At 31.8% G+C, this 15,571-nt stretch overlaps 1 protein-coding gene across 1 annotated transcript; it reads left to right on the top strand.

The window, feature by feature from the left end:
- Positions 1 to 2,505: 2,505 nt before the first annotated feature.
- On the top strand, positions 2,506 to 13,426 carry LOC139516705 (probable G protein-coupled receptor 85). Its single transcript, XM_071306965.1, has 2 exons — positions 2,506 to 2,731; positions 11,703 to 13,426. Exon 2 carries the CDS (start codon positions 11,786 to 11,788, stop codon positions 12,962 to 12,964), a length of 1,179 nt encoding a protein of 392 aa, XP_071163066.1. The 5' UTR covers positions 2,506 to 2,731; positions 11,703 to 11,785; the 3' UTR covers positions 12,965 to 13,426.
- The last annotated feature ends 2,145 nt before the right edge of the window (positions 13,427 to 15,571 follow it).

Genomic DNA, 15,571 nt, shown 5'->3' on the forward strand with positions numbered 1-15,571 from the left:
AATCAAGTCGTGTTGTGATTAAGTCTAAATAGTTTACCCTCCCCAAGTCGTGTTGTGATTTAGTCTAAAGATTTTGCCCTCCCAAGTCGTGTTGGGATTTAGTCCAAAGATTTTGCCCTTCCCAAATCGTGTTGTGATTTAGTCTAAATATTTTGCCCTCACCAAGTCTTGTTGTAATTTAGTCTAAACATTTTGCTCTACTCAAGTCGTGTTGTGATTTAGTCTAAATATTTTGCCCTCACCAAGTCGTGTTTGAGTCTATTGCCACTATAGTTTTTACCAAGAAGTAAATCTCAAAAAATAAGTCCAAGCTGATAACAAGTGGATTTTTTTATTTTCTAAATTGCTAAATTTTAGGCACCAGGAGATGTCCCCGACTAATAACTGCAAAACTAATCAAACATGGAGAATGAATTTAAAGGCACGTAGGCATTTATATTTGTTTTTCGAAAGAATTTGTTCCATGGCGAAACTTTCTGTGCGTGTTACGCATTATTTGTGCTTTAATACCATCTTGAATGCTTAATGGTGAACGCTACAAACATCTTTACTCTTAATCTAATATTCACCAATTAAAATGATTTTCTACCAAGAAAAAGCCACACGTTTATGAGAATGGACAGCTAAAAAGAAGGCTTTTAAGCACATCTTAAAAAGGTTTAATGGTTTCTAGGTCTGTTCAATATCCTTTCTATCGTAAAGGTTATGACAGCGATGTTCCGTGACTGAACTGAAAAGACTGCCAATAGCAATTTGATTTTTCATTGTACATTTCCTTGTATTAAATGTTTATAGAAAAGAACATCGTCTGAGTGAAAGGTCGGAAAACATTTAGATGTCAATTTGACGTCAAGAGACAGTTTAATATGCATTCCTATCGATTTATCTTCGGAGATCTGAACTTAATTGTTGGAAATCATTGCTCACGTTTAATCAAATTGATAGTGTTTGTTTCGAGTTGTTCTAAACTATAATTTCTATGGAAATGGGGATACTTTTGTATTCGGTTTTCTGACTGAAACTTGCAATTATGCTTGGTAAAATGATGAAGTTATCTAATGTTGGCTCCATTCGATTTTTCTTATGCATTTATTAACTTGATGGAGAGATTGAATAAAATAGAACATTTTTTATCAAGCTTTATCTGGAAATATTAATTTTCGGTTTGCGATATTTAATTCTTTACCTTCTTAGTTACATCTATAGCTTTATAAGAAATATTTTATATATTCAGGATCTATTTTATGGAATAACTTACCAATATCCCTGAAAAAAAACAACCTCAAGTACAATCTCATTCAAAAAAGATTAAAAAAAATACTTGATGGAACATTAAGAAGCTGTGCGTTTTTTATATGCATAATAATTTTCACACACTTACTCAAACTTATGATATTGTTGATGCCAATACCATACATGTCATATATGAATTTGTAACTTTTACCTGTTTTGAAAATTGTATATTTCATAACAATTTTTTATTTCATTATTCATGTATGTGTGTCTGTTTGATATTTTGTAATTGTTTGTTATATTTCATTGTATTTTATGATGGCCTCAGGGAAGATTAGCTTTATAGCTAACTGTGTAACCCTCTTTAAGTAAAAAAATATTATTATTATTATTATTATTATTATTATTATTATTATTATTATTATTATTATTATTATTATTATTATTATTATTATTATTATTATTATTATTATTATTATTATTATTATAAAAAAAATTATTATAAAAAAAAAATGACTTCAATGTAAATTTAAATTCTATCCTGATCAAATGAGCAAATCCTTTCCTTAGCATACAATGAATTTCTTTCTTTGAAAAATGGTTTATTTTTTTCCTGAACAAATGAATATTTTTTGTCTAGCGCAAATGAAAAAAAAAACTTTTTCTGACTATTTTTTACCTAAAGAATTGAGTAAATTATCTGCTTATCAACTGAGTAAGTTTTTTCTTAAAAAAAGAAGAAATTCAAATTACTTTAAAATATGGGAGAAAATCGGACACGGAAAGGGCTTGAATTATTCGAGTTACCCAATCGCTGATTATTTTTTTTTACGTGAATGGACATGATTTTAGACGCGGACCGCAAAGAGGACCCCGACTTGAACGGTAACGGAAACAGTAATTCGAATCATAGTTCATAACAGAAGCGAAATAAGGCGCTTTTACACTAGTAGTGTTTAAGGTCTATATATACAATTTAATGTGATCAAACTACACAATTAATAAAATTTTATTGCATCAGAGTTTCAATTAGGACAGTTATATTCCTCCCAAAACTGCATGGTTCAATATTTCTTTATTTCACATTCCATTATCACAGAAACTGAAAATGTAGTAATTTAGAATCTGCAAGTTTGTGATACAATCAATTTTATATTTAACAAGAAATATAATCACATTTTTGTCATTTCATAACAAATTAGCCTAGTTATTTTGTTGATAGTGATGTCAGCAGTAGTCGCAGATTTAACGAAACGTTGAATATGTTTTGTTGTATTGATTTTACACCACTGAAGCATCCATCAAGTTTTCTGACGACTTCCATTAGTGGGAGAGCTACTGTTGGTAACACAATATGAAATATGCTTTATCTCAGCATTGGACTTAATCAGAGATTACATAGACGCCACTTTGTTTATACAGAAAAAAAAACAAAGCTTATAAAACAATTGGAAAACTGTAATATTAAATTCAGTTTCTGTGGATATTGAGATTTATGGTAAGAATTTGTTTTATTATGAATCGTATATTTATATCATTACGTAATTGAAAAAAATAAATCGATTTGAATATTATTATTATTATTATTATTATCATTATTAATTATTATTATTATTATTATTATTATTATTATTATTATTATTATTATTATTATTATTATTATTATTATTATTATTATTATTTTATTTTTTTAATTTTATTATGACAATAAAGGACAATCTCCAATGGGTAAAACATATTGCGTATTTAAAATTATGTTATAAGCGTATCTGAGCAGTCAGTGTTCAAGTGGAAATTGGAGTAACTCCTTGTGAATTCAAGTGCTCAAAGCAATTTTCTAGGCATAATCATGCTTAAATACCAAAGTATGAAACCCAAGCATGTAAAAAGGAGCTGTATGGTAACCTAAAAAGAATATCACAATCCACGTAAAATAAAGTAAATATAAGAAAAATAGATATAAAAGCGTATGATCTCATTATTAAGATTATAATGCTGAATTTGATCTATATTTTGATTAGTTTCGTCTATGACATCAACTTTGTTATAATTTTTCTTCAATTAACTGGTTTTGATCTACCCTATTCATTCATTTCATTTTAATCTGCAATAAAACAAATCACTTCTCAATTATATATATAACATAACAGTAGTTCCAAATCATGAGTTTCGAATTTAAAAAAAACACAATTTTAGTGACTATGTGTTATTCTCAAATTCGTTATATGAACTAGAATTGAGAATAGAAATGGGGAATGTGCCAAAAAGACAACAACCTGACCATAGAAAAAAAACCAGCAGAAGGTCACTAACAGGTCTTCAATGTAGCGAGAAATTCCCGCACCCGGAGGCTTCCTTCAGCTGGCCCCTAAACAAATATATACTAGTTCAGTGATAATGAACGCCATACTAATTTCCAAATTGTACACAAGAAACTAAAATTAAAATAATACAAGACTAACAAAGGCCAGAGGCTCCTGACTTGGGACAGGCGCAAAAATGCGGCGGGGTTAAACATGTTTGTGAGATCTCAACCCTCCCCCTATACCTCTAACCAATGTAGAAAAGTAAACGCATAACAATACACACATTAAAATTCAGTTCAAGAGAGGTCCGAGTCTGATGTCAGAAGATGTAACCAAAGAAAATAAACAAAATGACAATAATACATAAATAACAACAGACTACTAGCAGTTAACTGACATGCCAGCTCCAGACTTCAATTAAACTGACTGAAAGATTATGACTTCATCATATAAACATCAGGCACAATCCTTCCCGTTAGGGGTTTAGTATCATACCATCATAACATATATGAGTAGAATGTTGACTATGGTTTTTTACTTTAATATTTTTCGCTGTTTCAAAACCTTTATTGGTATCAATAGTAGTATCTTTGACATCTTCCGTCAATCAGAATCATCCTTGCTCAAGTGACAGTGCGGAATGTATAAAAACGCAACCAGAGCAGGTCGAAATGTGGACGTTAAGGGCATACGAAAAAGTAGAGATCCTTCGTTGATTTATTTTTTTGAAATTTTGGTAGAAGGTCAATTTCGATGTGTACTTTTGAAATATGCAAAGATAAAAGTACCTTCATGACTTACATTTTTAGATAATTTGGTTCGAAATTTGCATATTTGGAAGAAAACCCCTGAAATTTCATCAATAAGGACTTTTAAAGAAAGTAACAATACTTTCGAACGAAAAGCCAAGTTGAATGGTTTTTTTTTGTAAAATATAAAATTTTAATATGCCCTCATTTTCAGTAATTCTAACTAAAATATAGATCTCTTGGTTTCGTTAATATATGACACAAGTTAAATGCTAGACATGTAGCTAGTTATCTATAATCATCACAACAAAACCAAAATAAAAATCTAAATGCCTTCAAGGAGTGGTTGCAAACGTCGAAAAGCATGGTTTAACTCCATTCGCAGAGCATAGAAGCACCATAACGAGTGTACTTGGCTGCGTATTTATATATCCAGCCCTTATGTTATGTATGCCGGGGTTTTAGTATACCGTAAAGACGTCTATATATGTGATCTTATTTCGTTTTTAAAGTGGGCATATCAATAAAGGATACTAATTTCTTAAATACGAATGAAAAAATATGCCTTTTGGAAGAAGTTGATTTACAACACATATGTACTTTGATATTTATAACAGCTATATATTTAGATTTAGATAAAATCGAATGGTACATAGAAGTGATATGTGTGACTGATAAACTGTAGAGGTCATTCTTCTTACTAAAAAATATACTTATAAGTGAACGGAATCAAGTGACATTGTTCTAATTTGGCAATCAAACATTTCTTTTTTTCGAATGTCCATTCAATCATCTCCATAAAAAAAGTTTTAAACGACAGTTCAACAATGACCTGCTACTCGACCTAGCGCAAATTATATTACAGTCAGGAATCTGAGCATCTCTATTATCTCCGGTATTTTTTCCCTATTGGTAGGTGTTAGTTCTACTCAAGTCAACCATTAGATATCCTGCAGAACGAATAACTAAAAATATACACATTTAACAGACAGATATAGTTCAAATCATCAGTAGAGAATACATGTAAACTAGAAGTTACGATATAATGGACCACACCAACAACAAACATCATAGCAACATACCATGTAAAAATAAACATACAAACAATGACCAAAAACAAAGTAACAAATTAATATCCCATATCTTGAATTGGAACTGGTTTAGTTTACAACAGTTGTGAAGTTCGTGTCAAAAAAATTAACATGTTTGTGTTAAATTGAGATCGGGAAAACCTTTATGTTTTCTAGGGTTTTCTTACGATATTCAGTATAAAATATTATGGCATTTTTTATGTGTACTTGGGGAAACAATTTATCCTTCAGGGACTTATGAATCCAAATACATAAATACAAATCTCGGTTGTTCTTGTATGGGTCGAGCTCTGTGTTCTTAAAAAAGCAAATCAAATTATTATTTTAAAAATAAAATTAATTCTACTAAGCCAATGCGTTTTATTCTCTTTTCGTAATTCTTCAAGGAATTTCTTTACCCATTGAAAAGGTTATTGTTACAAAAAATTAATCAATATTTGCATCTTTTAAAACAATATCAGAGATGCTGCTGACTTAATCCTTAATACTATCCGCATAACTGTTGTTGCTTGCATCTTGATTAATTTTATATCAGTCTGATTAAAATCCGATCTCTCACTTTATATTGACATGTCTATTTTGTTGTTGAGGATGTAATATTTAGACATGGAAAAATGTACTGACACGAACTTTCGTAAGAAATGAAAGTAAGCAAAGGATGAAGAAAACTCATTCATAAAACACGAACATTGTACTCTAAGTTTGTTGCATACTCCGAATTGTCTTTTTACAGTGGTTAAAACGACTATATATCATGAGGTGATATGAATTATGATTGCCAATGAAACAAGTATCAAATGAAATTGATTCAGGCTTACTATATAACTAATTTGATAAGATTTAACATAACTTCGATACGTCGTTTCTTGCAATTTAATGAACAAGAAATAGCGTTATCACCCCTGTGTATAGAGGGTATAACAGAAGGTCAATAGTAAATGACATCTACTCCTCCATGACGATTGAGGGCATTCACAACTACACTCAACCCATCCTCGCTGACAACGAACATTCACAACTACACTAGATTCCTTCTCCGCGATTGAGGGCTTTCTCAACTACAGTCGATCCCTTCTCGGTGATGAGGGGATTTACAAACCACTCCTCGTCGACTGAAGACATTCAAATCTACCTCGAACCATTCCTCGGCGATTGAGAGTAATCACATCTAACTCGACCCGTCCTCGGCGACTGAGTGCATTCAAAACAGGAATAACCAAGTGAAATCGAAAACCATTAATATACCATATATAAAACAAGACAATACTATACGTAGCAGTAACTATCATTCAGTTAAATTTGATCTATTAAACTTGTTAAACTCTGGTAAATATTCCTTTATTTCTACATTAGGATTCTAATCGTCAATGTTTGTCTTCTGTCATTTTTTCTTTTATCAAATTTGACAGTTCGTGTGACTTTAATGTTTTGTTATTTTATGCCTTGGTGTTGACGGTAGATAGATCTATTTGAAATCTGCTGTTTAATTTATTTACAAATCAGTTAAAAACACTCGAGTACGATTTAAAGCTCATTAATTTGTATAGACACAGTCTTCTGTTGAAGACTAAAATTGAGAAAGGAAATGGGGAATGTGTCAAAGCGACAACAACCCGACCATAGAGCAGACAACAGCCGAAGGCCACCAATGGGTCTTCAATGTAGCGAAAATTCCCGCACCCGTAAGTGTCCTTCAGCTGGCCCCTAAAAATGTGTATCATACTAGTACAGTGATAATGGACGTCATACTAAACTCCGAATTATACACAAGAAACTAAAATTAAAAATCATACAAGACGAACAAAGGTCAGACTGCATGTATGTTGCCTTTTATACGTCGTTTGAATAGTTTTATGGTTAGTCTATTTGTTGATATGAAAGATTTTTTCGAAACACTTTAACCTTTGAAATCCCCCTTACCAATTCATAAATATATTTATAGTATTATAGGTTATAGTCGACTTGAATTTATCTCAGGAGTCCTTAATTACACGCTGAATGCAGTCATGACAGTTCTATAAATGGTTATATAGATTCGGAGTAATGCGTTGTGGACGTAATTTCATATTATCCTCAATTATAACTAATAGTAATACATGCTTGATTATTGATAAATGATGATTTTTTTTTATGTCATTTTATAATATGACACGAGAAAAGTTAATGGAATTTTTTTCCTAAAATACTATTGGCATTTACTCCTGCGCTTTTAAATTTTGTGAACCAATTTGGCTAATTGGTATATAAGTTTCGTAATGACTATTTTGAACTAAAGTGCGTTGCCAGTTACTTTCCATTTCCTTTAAAACTGAAACTTTTCGATAATTTTTCCTTACAATTATTCTCAGCCTTGATATATTTTACGTTCATGTTTTGGGGATTTCATTCCATTGCAACGAAAATTTCTATTAAATTGAAGAAAATATTCATGCGATTCTCAAAAGATGAATTTATCTTCTTTGTATGGAAATCCCTTCATTTCTACTTAAAATCAGGTTCTGAGCGAGTATGGAAAACAAGTGAAGTAAATTCCAAGACATTTGAAAATCAATATTCACATGCAATAGCAATTTTATGAAATAATATATGCATCAGTTCCAATGCATGATTTGCATACTAACAGCCATTGTGTTTATACTTGACAAATCACATTAAAGTAAGAAAATCCTGGTTAGAGCACATAACCTTTACCAGGAGCAAACAAACAAAAAAACAATGCAAATACGAATAAAAGATCTGACAACAGTCACAGAAAACTGTAAATTGGGCAACATGAATTCTAAGCAAATGATAATTGCAATCGCAGTTGCTGGTTTATTCAGACGTTGATTACTGTGATCTTAATGTTTAGTAAAAAAAATATTCCTTATATGTAGCAGAGTTACACTTAATTCTAAACAATAAACCCCTATTAATGCAAATTATAATTGAATGATTGATTGATTGCATCTGGCGTAACGTCCAGTCGAAAATATATCATACAAGATAGCATGTATATATGAAGGATAATTGTAATGCTTCGAAAGTAATACTGTATAATCAATATAAAGCCAAATACACTCCTTCTATTGTCATTCTTATTAAACAAATTCCGCTGTCGTTTTGGTGACTTTAAAGTGCATCATAAGTCTTAAATTTAGACAGATACCACGAAACCATTAAGGAAAGTATGGAGATGTTTTAACTTTTTGTAATTCATTCCAGATTTTATTACTGTGTCTAAAAGCTTTTTCGCTTGATGACGTTGATCAATATGATTTTTAAAACCGTGAACTTCTGACAATGGCTGTGGTGTTATAAGTCTCACGTTAAAGTGATTTTCTTGTCAAGTTTTCCATTTATGATACAAGTCAAGTTCTTCCAATGATATTTGACACGAGGCATGGTGTCAAAGTGCATATTCATTACAACTTCTGTTTACAATTTACCAAAATTCTGCATCAATACATGGACTATCTAATTCATTCGATATATAACCGATCACAATGTATGTCAACTGCAGACATCAAGGGTAAAACAAACACAAACATGAACCCCAAAATGCAAATACAACATCAAGTTTCATTTGTGTATTATTGTCATTATTTCCACACTTTGGCTAGTAAGGGAGAAAAAGGAAGAAAATAGTTTTCAATGTTTTTGTTCGATGTATCTGATAAATTGAAAGTACTATTTTTTTTAAATTCTGTCAGTCTTACTAAATGAATTGAAAATACTTTGTAAAGCAAATATATGTATCATGTTTCATTTGCTTTATAAGTTTTAAAATTCTTCAGTGAAACTTTCCATGCCAGTTCTTCTAAGTTTAAGTGTCCTCCAAGGTTCTTATTATTTGTCTTCCCAACAGTTCGTGTTGGGCATACCCAATTTGCCTTCCCGAACATTTAGTGTTGTTAACATTAAAAATGTAGGTAGCTTACTTGTTATTTTAAACATTTAGTATTGAGCATAACCGATGAAGGTAACTTTTATGATTTCCAGAAAATTCTTATTTTATAGCTACCTAAACCTCTCACTTGTATGACGTTAAAAAAAGATTACGCGCGTAGTCGTTTACTCATAGTGTGGTAGGTATCTTAATTCTTTTTTTCAATATCTAGTGTTGGTCATACCTAAATGAAGGCACACCTGTAGTTGTTAGCAAACCCCGGATAAAGGCAGTGCATTTGTTTCCCCTAACATTAGCATTGAGCGTAAATGACAAAGGTAGTTCATTTGACACCCCGAACATTTAGTGTTTTGCATACACTCCTAAAGTAGGTAATTCGGCTCTTGAAAAGGTACATTTGCAATAAGTATGTTTGTTGTTTGGAACTCGTCTGATTGCTACTGTTATCTATTCAGCCTCTAGAGACATAGCTGAGCGTTCAGTTAATTTGAGTTTTATATGATTTTGTAGACAGGAATAAGTCAATCAATGAAAAAGGCTAATATTCTCCTATAACTGTATCGACGCACTGTTATTTTATCGGCTAGTCTGTATTTCTTATAAATTTTATAGTTAGTTTTAGTGTATTGTCAAGGGTAATATCGTTACTTCGCAGTTTCGAAAAAGGAAAAAAATCTTCATTATTCAATTGCATCAACTCAGCGCACGGACGAGTTAAATTCAATAAGCTTTACATGTATTTGTAAAATTGTAAAATGTTGCTACGAATATGAAATCTAATAATGTGTGTCTAAAAGACGGTATCAATTTATTTTCACTGCAATTTTTGTTTAGGTTACAAAGACTTTGAAACGTGTTGGGAGGAAAAGTAGTAAAACACGTTATTCGTGTTGGTTATGGTTGTCCTCCGAAGTAAAAGTTTATAATAGTATATACAATCTGAAGAGTTTGATAAATGGTGTCAAAATTTACTTTATAGCAGCAAAATATATTTGGTTTAATTGATATTTTCAAAATTTATGCAACATGTTTTGAAGTATATGATGTGGTATGTTTAATAGACTTCATCGACTCTCTGATCTCGACTCTGTGAATGTTACTAGCCATATCTCTTCTTTTGTAGCTACTCTGCAGAGTTCTTTATCAAACATCTTTCAACATATTTTACGAAATCCAAACCTTACATTGATATTGACAGCCAATAGTCAATAGTTCACATGAGTTTCGTGTCTTTAAAAAAAAGATAATGATGCTTATGCTAAAACATAATGTTGACACAAAACAATCATTTGGTTTGAAATATTTTCAAGATATTTACGCCATCCATTTCATCTTAAAATTATCTGATTACCAGTTCTTGAAACCAAATATCGTTTTCCTGCAGAATAATTGTAAACTGATAGATTGTACATCCTGTTTGCAATGAATCATTTATCTGACACTGTCTTTTGTTTGTTTTTAATTATAAGGAAAGAAGATGAACTAAATTCAATTTGTTGCTTTTATTGAATTAAACAGTTTTGCATATTATTGTTGGTCTGCTTAGAGTGAGAAAATAATTATCCGGTTAACTCAATACTAATCTAAATCATCGTTAATTATTTTTTTTGTGTAAGTTGTTACTATTATTATTAGCTGTCACCTTTTTCTGACCAGTTTACAAACTACATTGATCTGATCAGTTAGTCTGAGATCAATAGGCTAAGTAATAGGACTGCAAATTTATCTTCATTTTCCTAGAACAGTATTGGTCAAGTTGTATTTCTCGACCATCGTATCAGTATTGTTTCCTGTATATCCTGTATACTTTACTTCAGTAAACGTTGTTGTGCATGATATAATTCTGATGAATTATCACAATGCTTTGATTATACCGATAAACGATAAATAGGCAAAGACTGATAGTTATCTCATACTAAAAGACATTAGCAAGTATATTATCAATCTACTAGTTAGTGTTTGCTGTTTTGAACAATATTCGTTCAGATCTGACATAGTCTCAAGTATTATTTCCCAATGAAATCAAAGGCAATATATTATAAGTCGGTCTTTTTTATTATTTCATAACTCGATTACTAGAACGTCCTAAGCAGCAAACAGAGGTGATCTGACTGTTGTTTCGTTAATTGACGAAAAGGTTAAATGCAGAGCAAAAAAAGTATATCTGATTGAACTTAAAGTAAAGGATACAACAGATGCAGTCATACAAACTTCATATAATGACTTGCTCTTAGAGACAAGATGGGCTCGCTATAAGAATTATATTCATTTTTAACTTTGCTTCTCATTTCCGTAATCAATGTGTACAATTATTTTTTTAATCTATTAATCTTTTAAGCAACCTATTCTATCATCTTTGACATCGCATTTGTTTTAATTTTTGCATTGATGTTATTCATATGTTTTAACTAATGTTTCTTTTTTTATTTTTTAGATATCAACAGCGATACACAAGACGGCATCTTAATCTTAATCGGATGTTCTAGGATCTATTGTGATCAAATCTTGAATCTCATAATGAACGGATCATTAAATTATGCATCCAGCACAAATCTAACGACCATATATAATCTGTCTGACATCAACTCGGAAATTGTAGATTTTACTGAAATAGAGTTGAACAAATCACCGACGTTTATCAAACATGACTCTGGATTTATTGTGGTAACTAAACTAATTATACTGACAGTTATTATGGCCGTCGGAATCACTTGTAATGTTATAATCATATATTCTATAGGAAATAAGCCTCGATTCCATGGACCACCATTTTATTATTTGATTAGTTTGTCAGTTTCCGATTTATCCAGGACAATCTTTTGTTTCCCTTTTGTTCTTTCGTCCATTGTGGAAGGATCTATATGGAAACATGGGGATTCATCCTGTACACTATTGGCATTTGCCAATACATTTTTTGTATTCAGTTCTGTTGTAGCATTATTTGCTATTGCAGTTGATAGACATCTTGCTATTGTTCATACACAGTTCCACAAAAGACGATCCCGTGGTTTCATGAACCTTGCCATTGTAGTTGTTGGTTGGTTAGTGTCGTTTGCTGTTTCTTTCCCGCCAGTTTTTGGAATGGGTACATACAAATACATACCAGAAGAATCTCAATGTACCTTTAGACATCACACATATCGCGGTAATGATACATTAGGGTTCCTTCTAGTTATGACAGGGGTTATGACCGGTACTATCTTACTATATGTGAAAATATTTATATTTCTCAGAAACCACAGGAGAATGTGCCCATTACAGAGACATATTCCAGCACGCAGTAATAACTGGGCATTCATTGGTCCTGGTGCCAATGGACATCTTATGATGAATTGGATCAATGGATTTACAAACGGCATGAATCAGATTCCAACAATACCACAAAATCTAGCCCATATTGCAGGTCGCATTCGCCTACCAGGGCCAGTTAAGAATGAACATCTGACGAAAAAATTCTTATTTGTTACAATCATGTTCGACTCGTTGTGGATTCCATATTTAGTGAAAGCTTTTATCTCGACGTTAAATGGAACCGAAATTCCATATGCTGTTGGGACTATACTATCGTGGATGACCTATATGCAGGTGGCGTTATGTCCACTTGTATACTTATATCTGATGACAGTTAAAAGTAAACCAAAGAAAAAAGATAATAATGAGGAGGAAATTTATCAGATTGATTCAAGACAACTTTGATAGAAATTGTGAGCATAAAAGTAGCATTCCGTTGTTTTAAACGGTTGTTAAAGATTTCAAAAATATTTGATTATATAATAGACTTCTGTTTGACTATTTTCGTACTTGCAAATTGGAAAAAATGGTAATCTATTTTAACGGTTTGGTGTGTACGCTGCACAATCAGATAATCTGTAAATTTTGCTGTATAATAAGCTTCATCCGACATCTCCATAACAATTATAAACAATATCTAAATAATAAAAAGACGCAACACGTTTACCATGAAAGAGATTACGTCCTATCGTGTTAAGGAACGGACTGATACGTTTATAAAGGATTCATTGGAATTGATAAAAGACAAACCGGTGTCGGTCGGCTTGTGCAAATAAATATTGATCTTTTAACTATGCAAATTGATAGCATCAGTGACATATATGATATAGAACCATGTTAAACCTATAAAATACAAAAATGTTTGAATTTTGCATTATAATTCATAATCATGAAATCTTAATCAATCACATATTTAAAAAGGATCACGATAGTCATATGATGTGTATCACTAGTGCACTAAAGCACAATACACCAAACGACGCGTCATAATTGACGTCTTTATTCTATATTTCGTTATTTTTTTCCCGTTGGACTTCCAGTTTAAAGGGGCATTAGCTGTCAAATTCATGTTCACTTATTTGACTTCAATTCTCATATTTGATTTATTACATACTAAAATGTATATTCAAATTACAAAATAAGTCTGAAAAAAACAATAATGCAACATTGTAACGTTCATTTTGATTGGATAACGTCACCAATTTCTATGACATCAATTCACAATTTTTATAAGTGACGTGGATGTTAGCAACTAATATAGATAGTGACACTGCAGCTTTCGCCATTTTTTACCCAAATTTTAAGCATACTTTTTACCTATTGAAAAAAAAATCTGGTCATTTTTTTTCGAGGACATTGTCTCCCCTTTTGGCGCGTTTTCGACCCTGGAGGAATTTGCTTGTTTTGATCTTATGGCACTAGACTAAATAATACCGTATAGTCCGCTAAAAACGCGTAACTTTGCTAAATTTAAGAGAAAACTAACAGTCTTATTTATGATTATAATATGACGTGCTTCTTTCGCTTTGTGAAAAAAAACATGCTCTAAATCCAATAAAATGTGTTTGCACATGCGTATATTGAAGTGTTTGTGTGGGCTTGCTAATAACTTACCAACAATAACTGTCAGATTAGCGTAGCTTCTATAATATCTAGACTTCTTGTAGGAGCTGTGTAACACACCTCAGACATAGACCATGGGTTAGAACAGGAAGCCCCGAATTGCACGATCTCACTTCCGGCTAAGTATATATATTTCTCCTGAGAGTAGGAGCACCTCTGAGATTCACTACACTCCTCCCTGTCATCTTCTTTTTGTTGATCATTCTCTGGATTGTGGAGGCAATTGCAGTAATGTTCCTATCCGCAGAATTTTTATCATTTTTATCCATGTCTTGATATACATAACACGTTATTGCGAATTTCCAAATATTAAAAATATAATTCAATGTTATTAAATGTTAAAGACTTGTCGGAATGACAGGTGTGGCTGTGAACGTTCCTTCACCATTCCGATCTCCTTCCTTACACAAAACTTTAGGTGAACAGCACAGCTGTCGCACACTAGAATTCTGCATAACACAAATTACTCCGATTCTTGATGATCCTATTCTTACACAAAATCCTAGATGGACAGCACAGCTGTCACACACTAGAATTCCGCATAACATAAATTACTCCTGATTCTTTATCCTCCTATCCTTACACAAAATCCTAGATGGACAGCACAGCTGTCACACACTAGAATTCCGCATAACATAAATTACTCCTGATTCTTCATCCTCCTATCTTATTCCTTCCACCAAGGAATTTAATTACATATATACATATAAATGTCCATCATTTAAACATTCTTTAAATCCTTTTAAAGAAGTAATATTACTATAGGTCCACATAAAAAATATGTACATATATATAAGAAGTCACAAGTATTTATATCTCACTGTAATTTATAGATTTTCTTTGAATTTTCGGTAGTAATTTTGAAAACATCTTCAATGGGTTGTTGTAAAAGTTCAGATATTTTAAGTGCAACTGCATGAACGGAGTAAGGGTTTCCAATGGTGTGAGAATGTAGTGGGATATATGGAGCATCTGATTCCAAAACTAAACGTGTAATGCCAAAGGTTTTCACAATTTCTACAATATTGGAGTATCGGTTCTTCAAAATAAATGGGGTAATGCCAAAAACAATGTTAGAGAATTGACTGACGGCTGCTGAGTACAGTTGAGTAGAACATGTGAAACAATGCCAATGAATTAATTGGTCCGGTTTGCATATTTCACTTAGAATGGCCAAAACATGCTCATGCAGTGATGGCTTTCCTCTTGAGTGTATAACGATAGTTAAATTCAATGCTGCTGCCAAATACAGTTGCTTTCTAAAATATGTAATTTGTCGGTTGAAATCTCTCCTTGAAGGGTTGGTAGAATCATCTAAACCAATCTCTCCTACTGCCACTGTTTTTGTTGAATTTAATAAATTTTGAAGATCAGTCCAATTATGTTCCA

The sequence above is a fragment of the Mytilus edulis genome, chromosome 1 (assembly GCF_963676685.1).
Source record: "Mytilus edulis chromosome 1, xbMytEdul2.2, whole genome shotgun sequence".
Taxonomy (NCBI): Eukaryota; Metazoa; Mollusca; class Bivalvia; order Mytilida; family Mytilidae; genus Mytilus; species Mytilus edulis.

What these genes read in the sequence shown, in the direction of transcription:
- LOC139516705 (XM_071306965.1), top strand. Translation starts at nt 11,786, where the DNA reads ATGAACGGATCATTAAATTATGCATCCAGCACAAATCTAACGACCATA.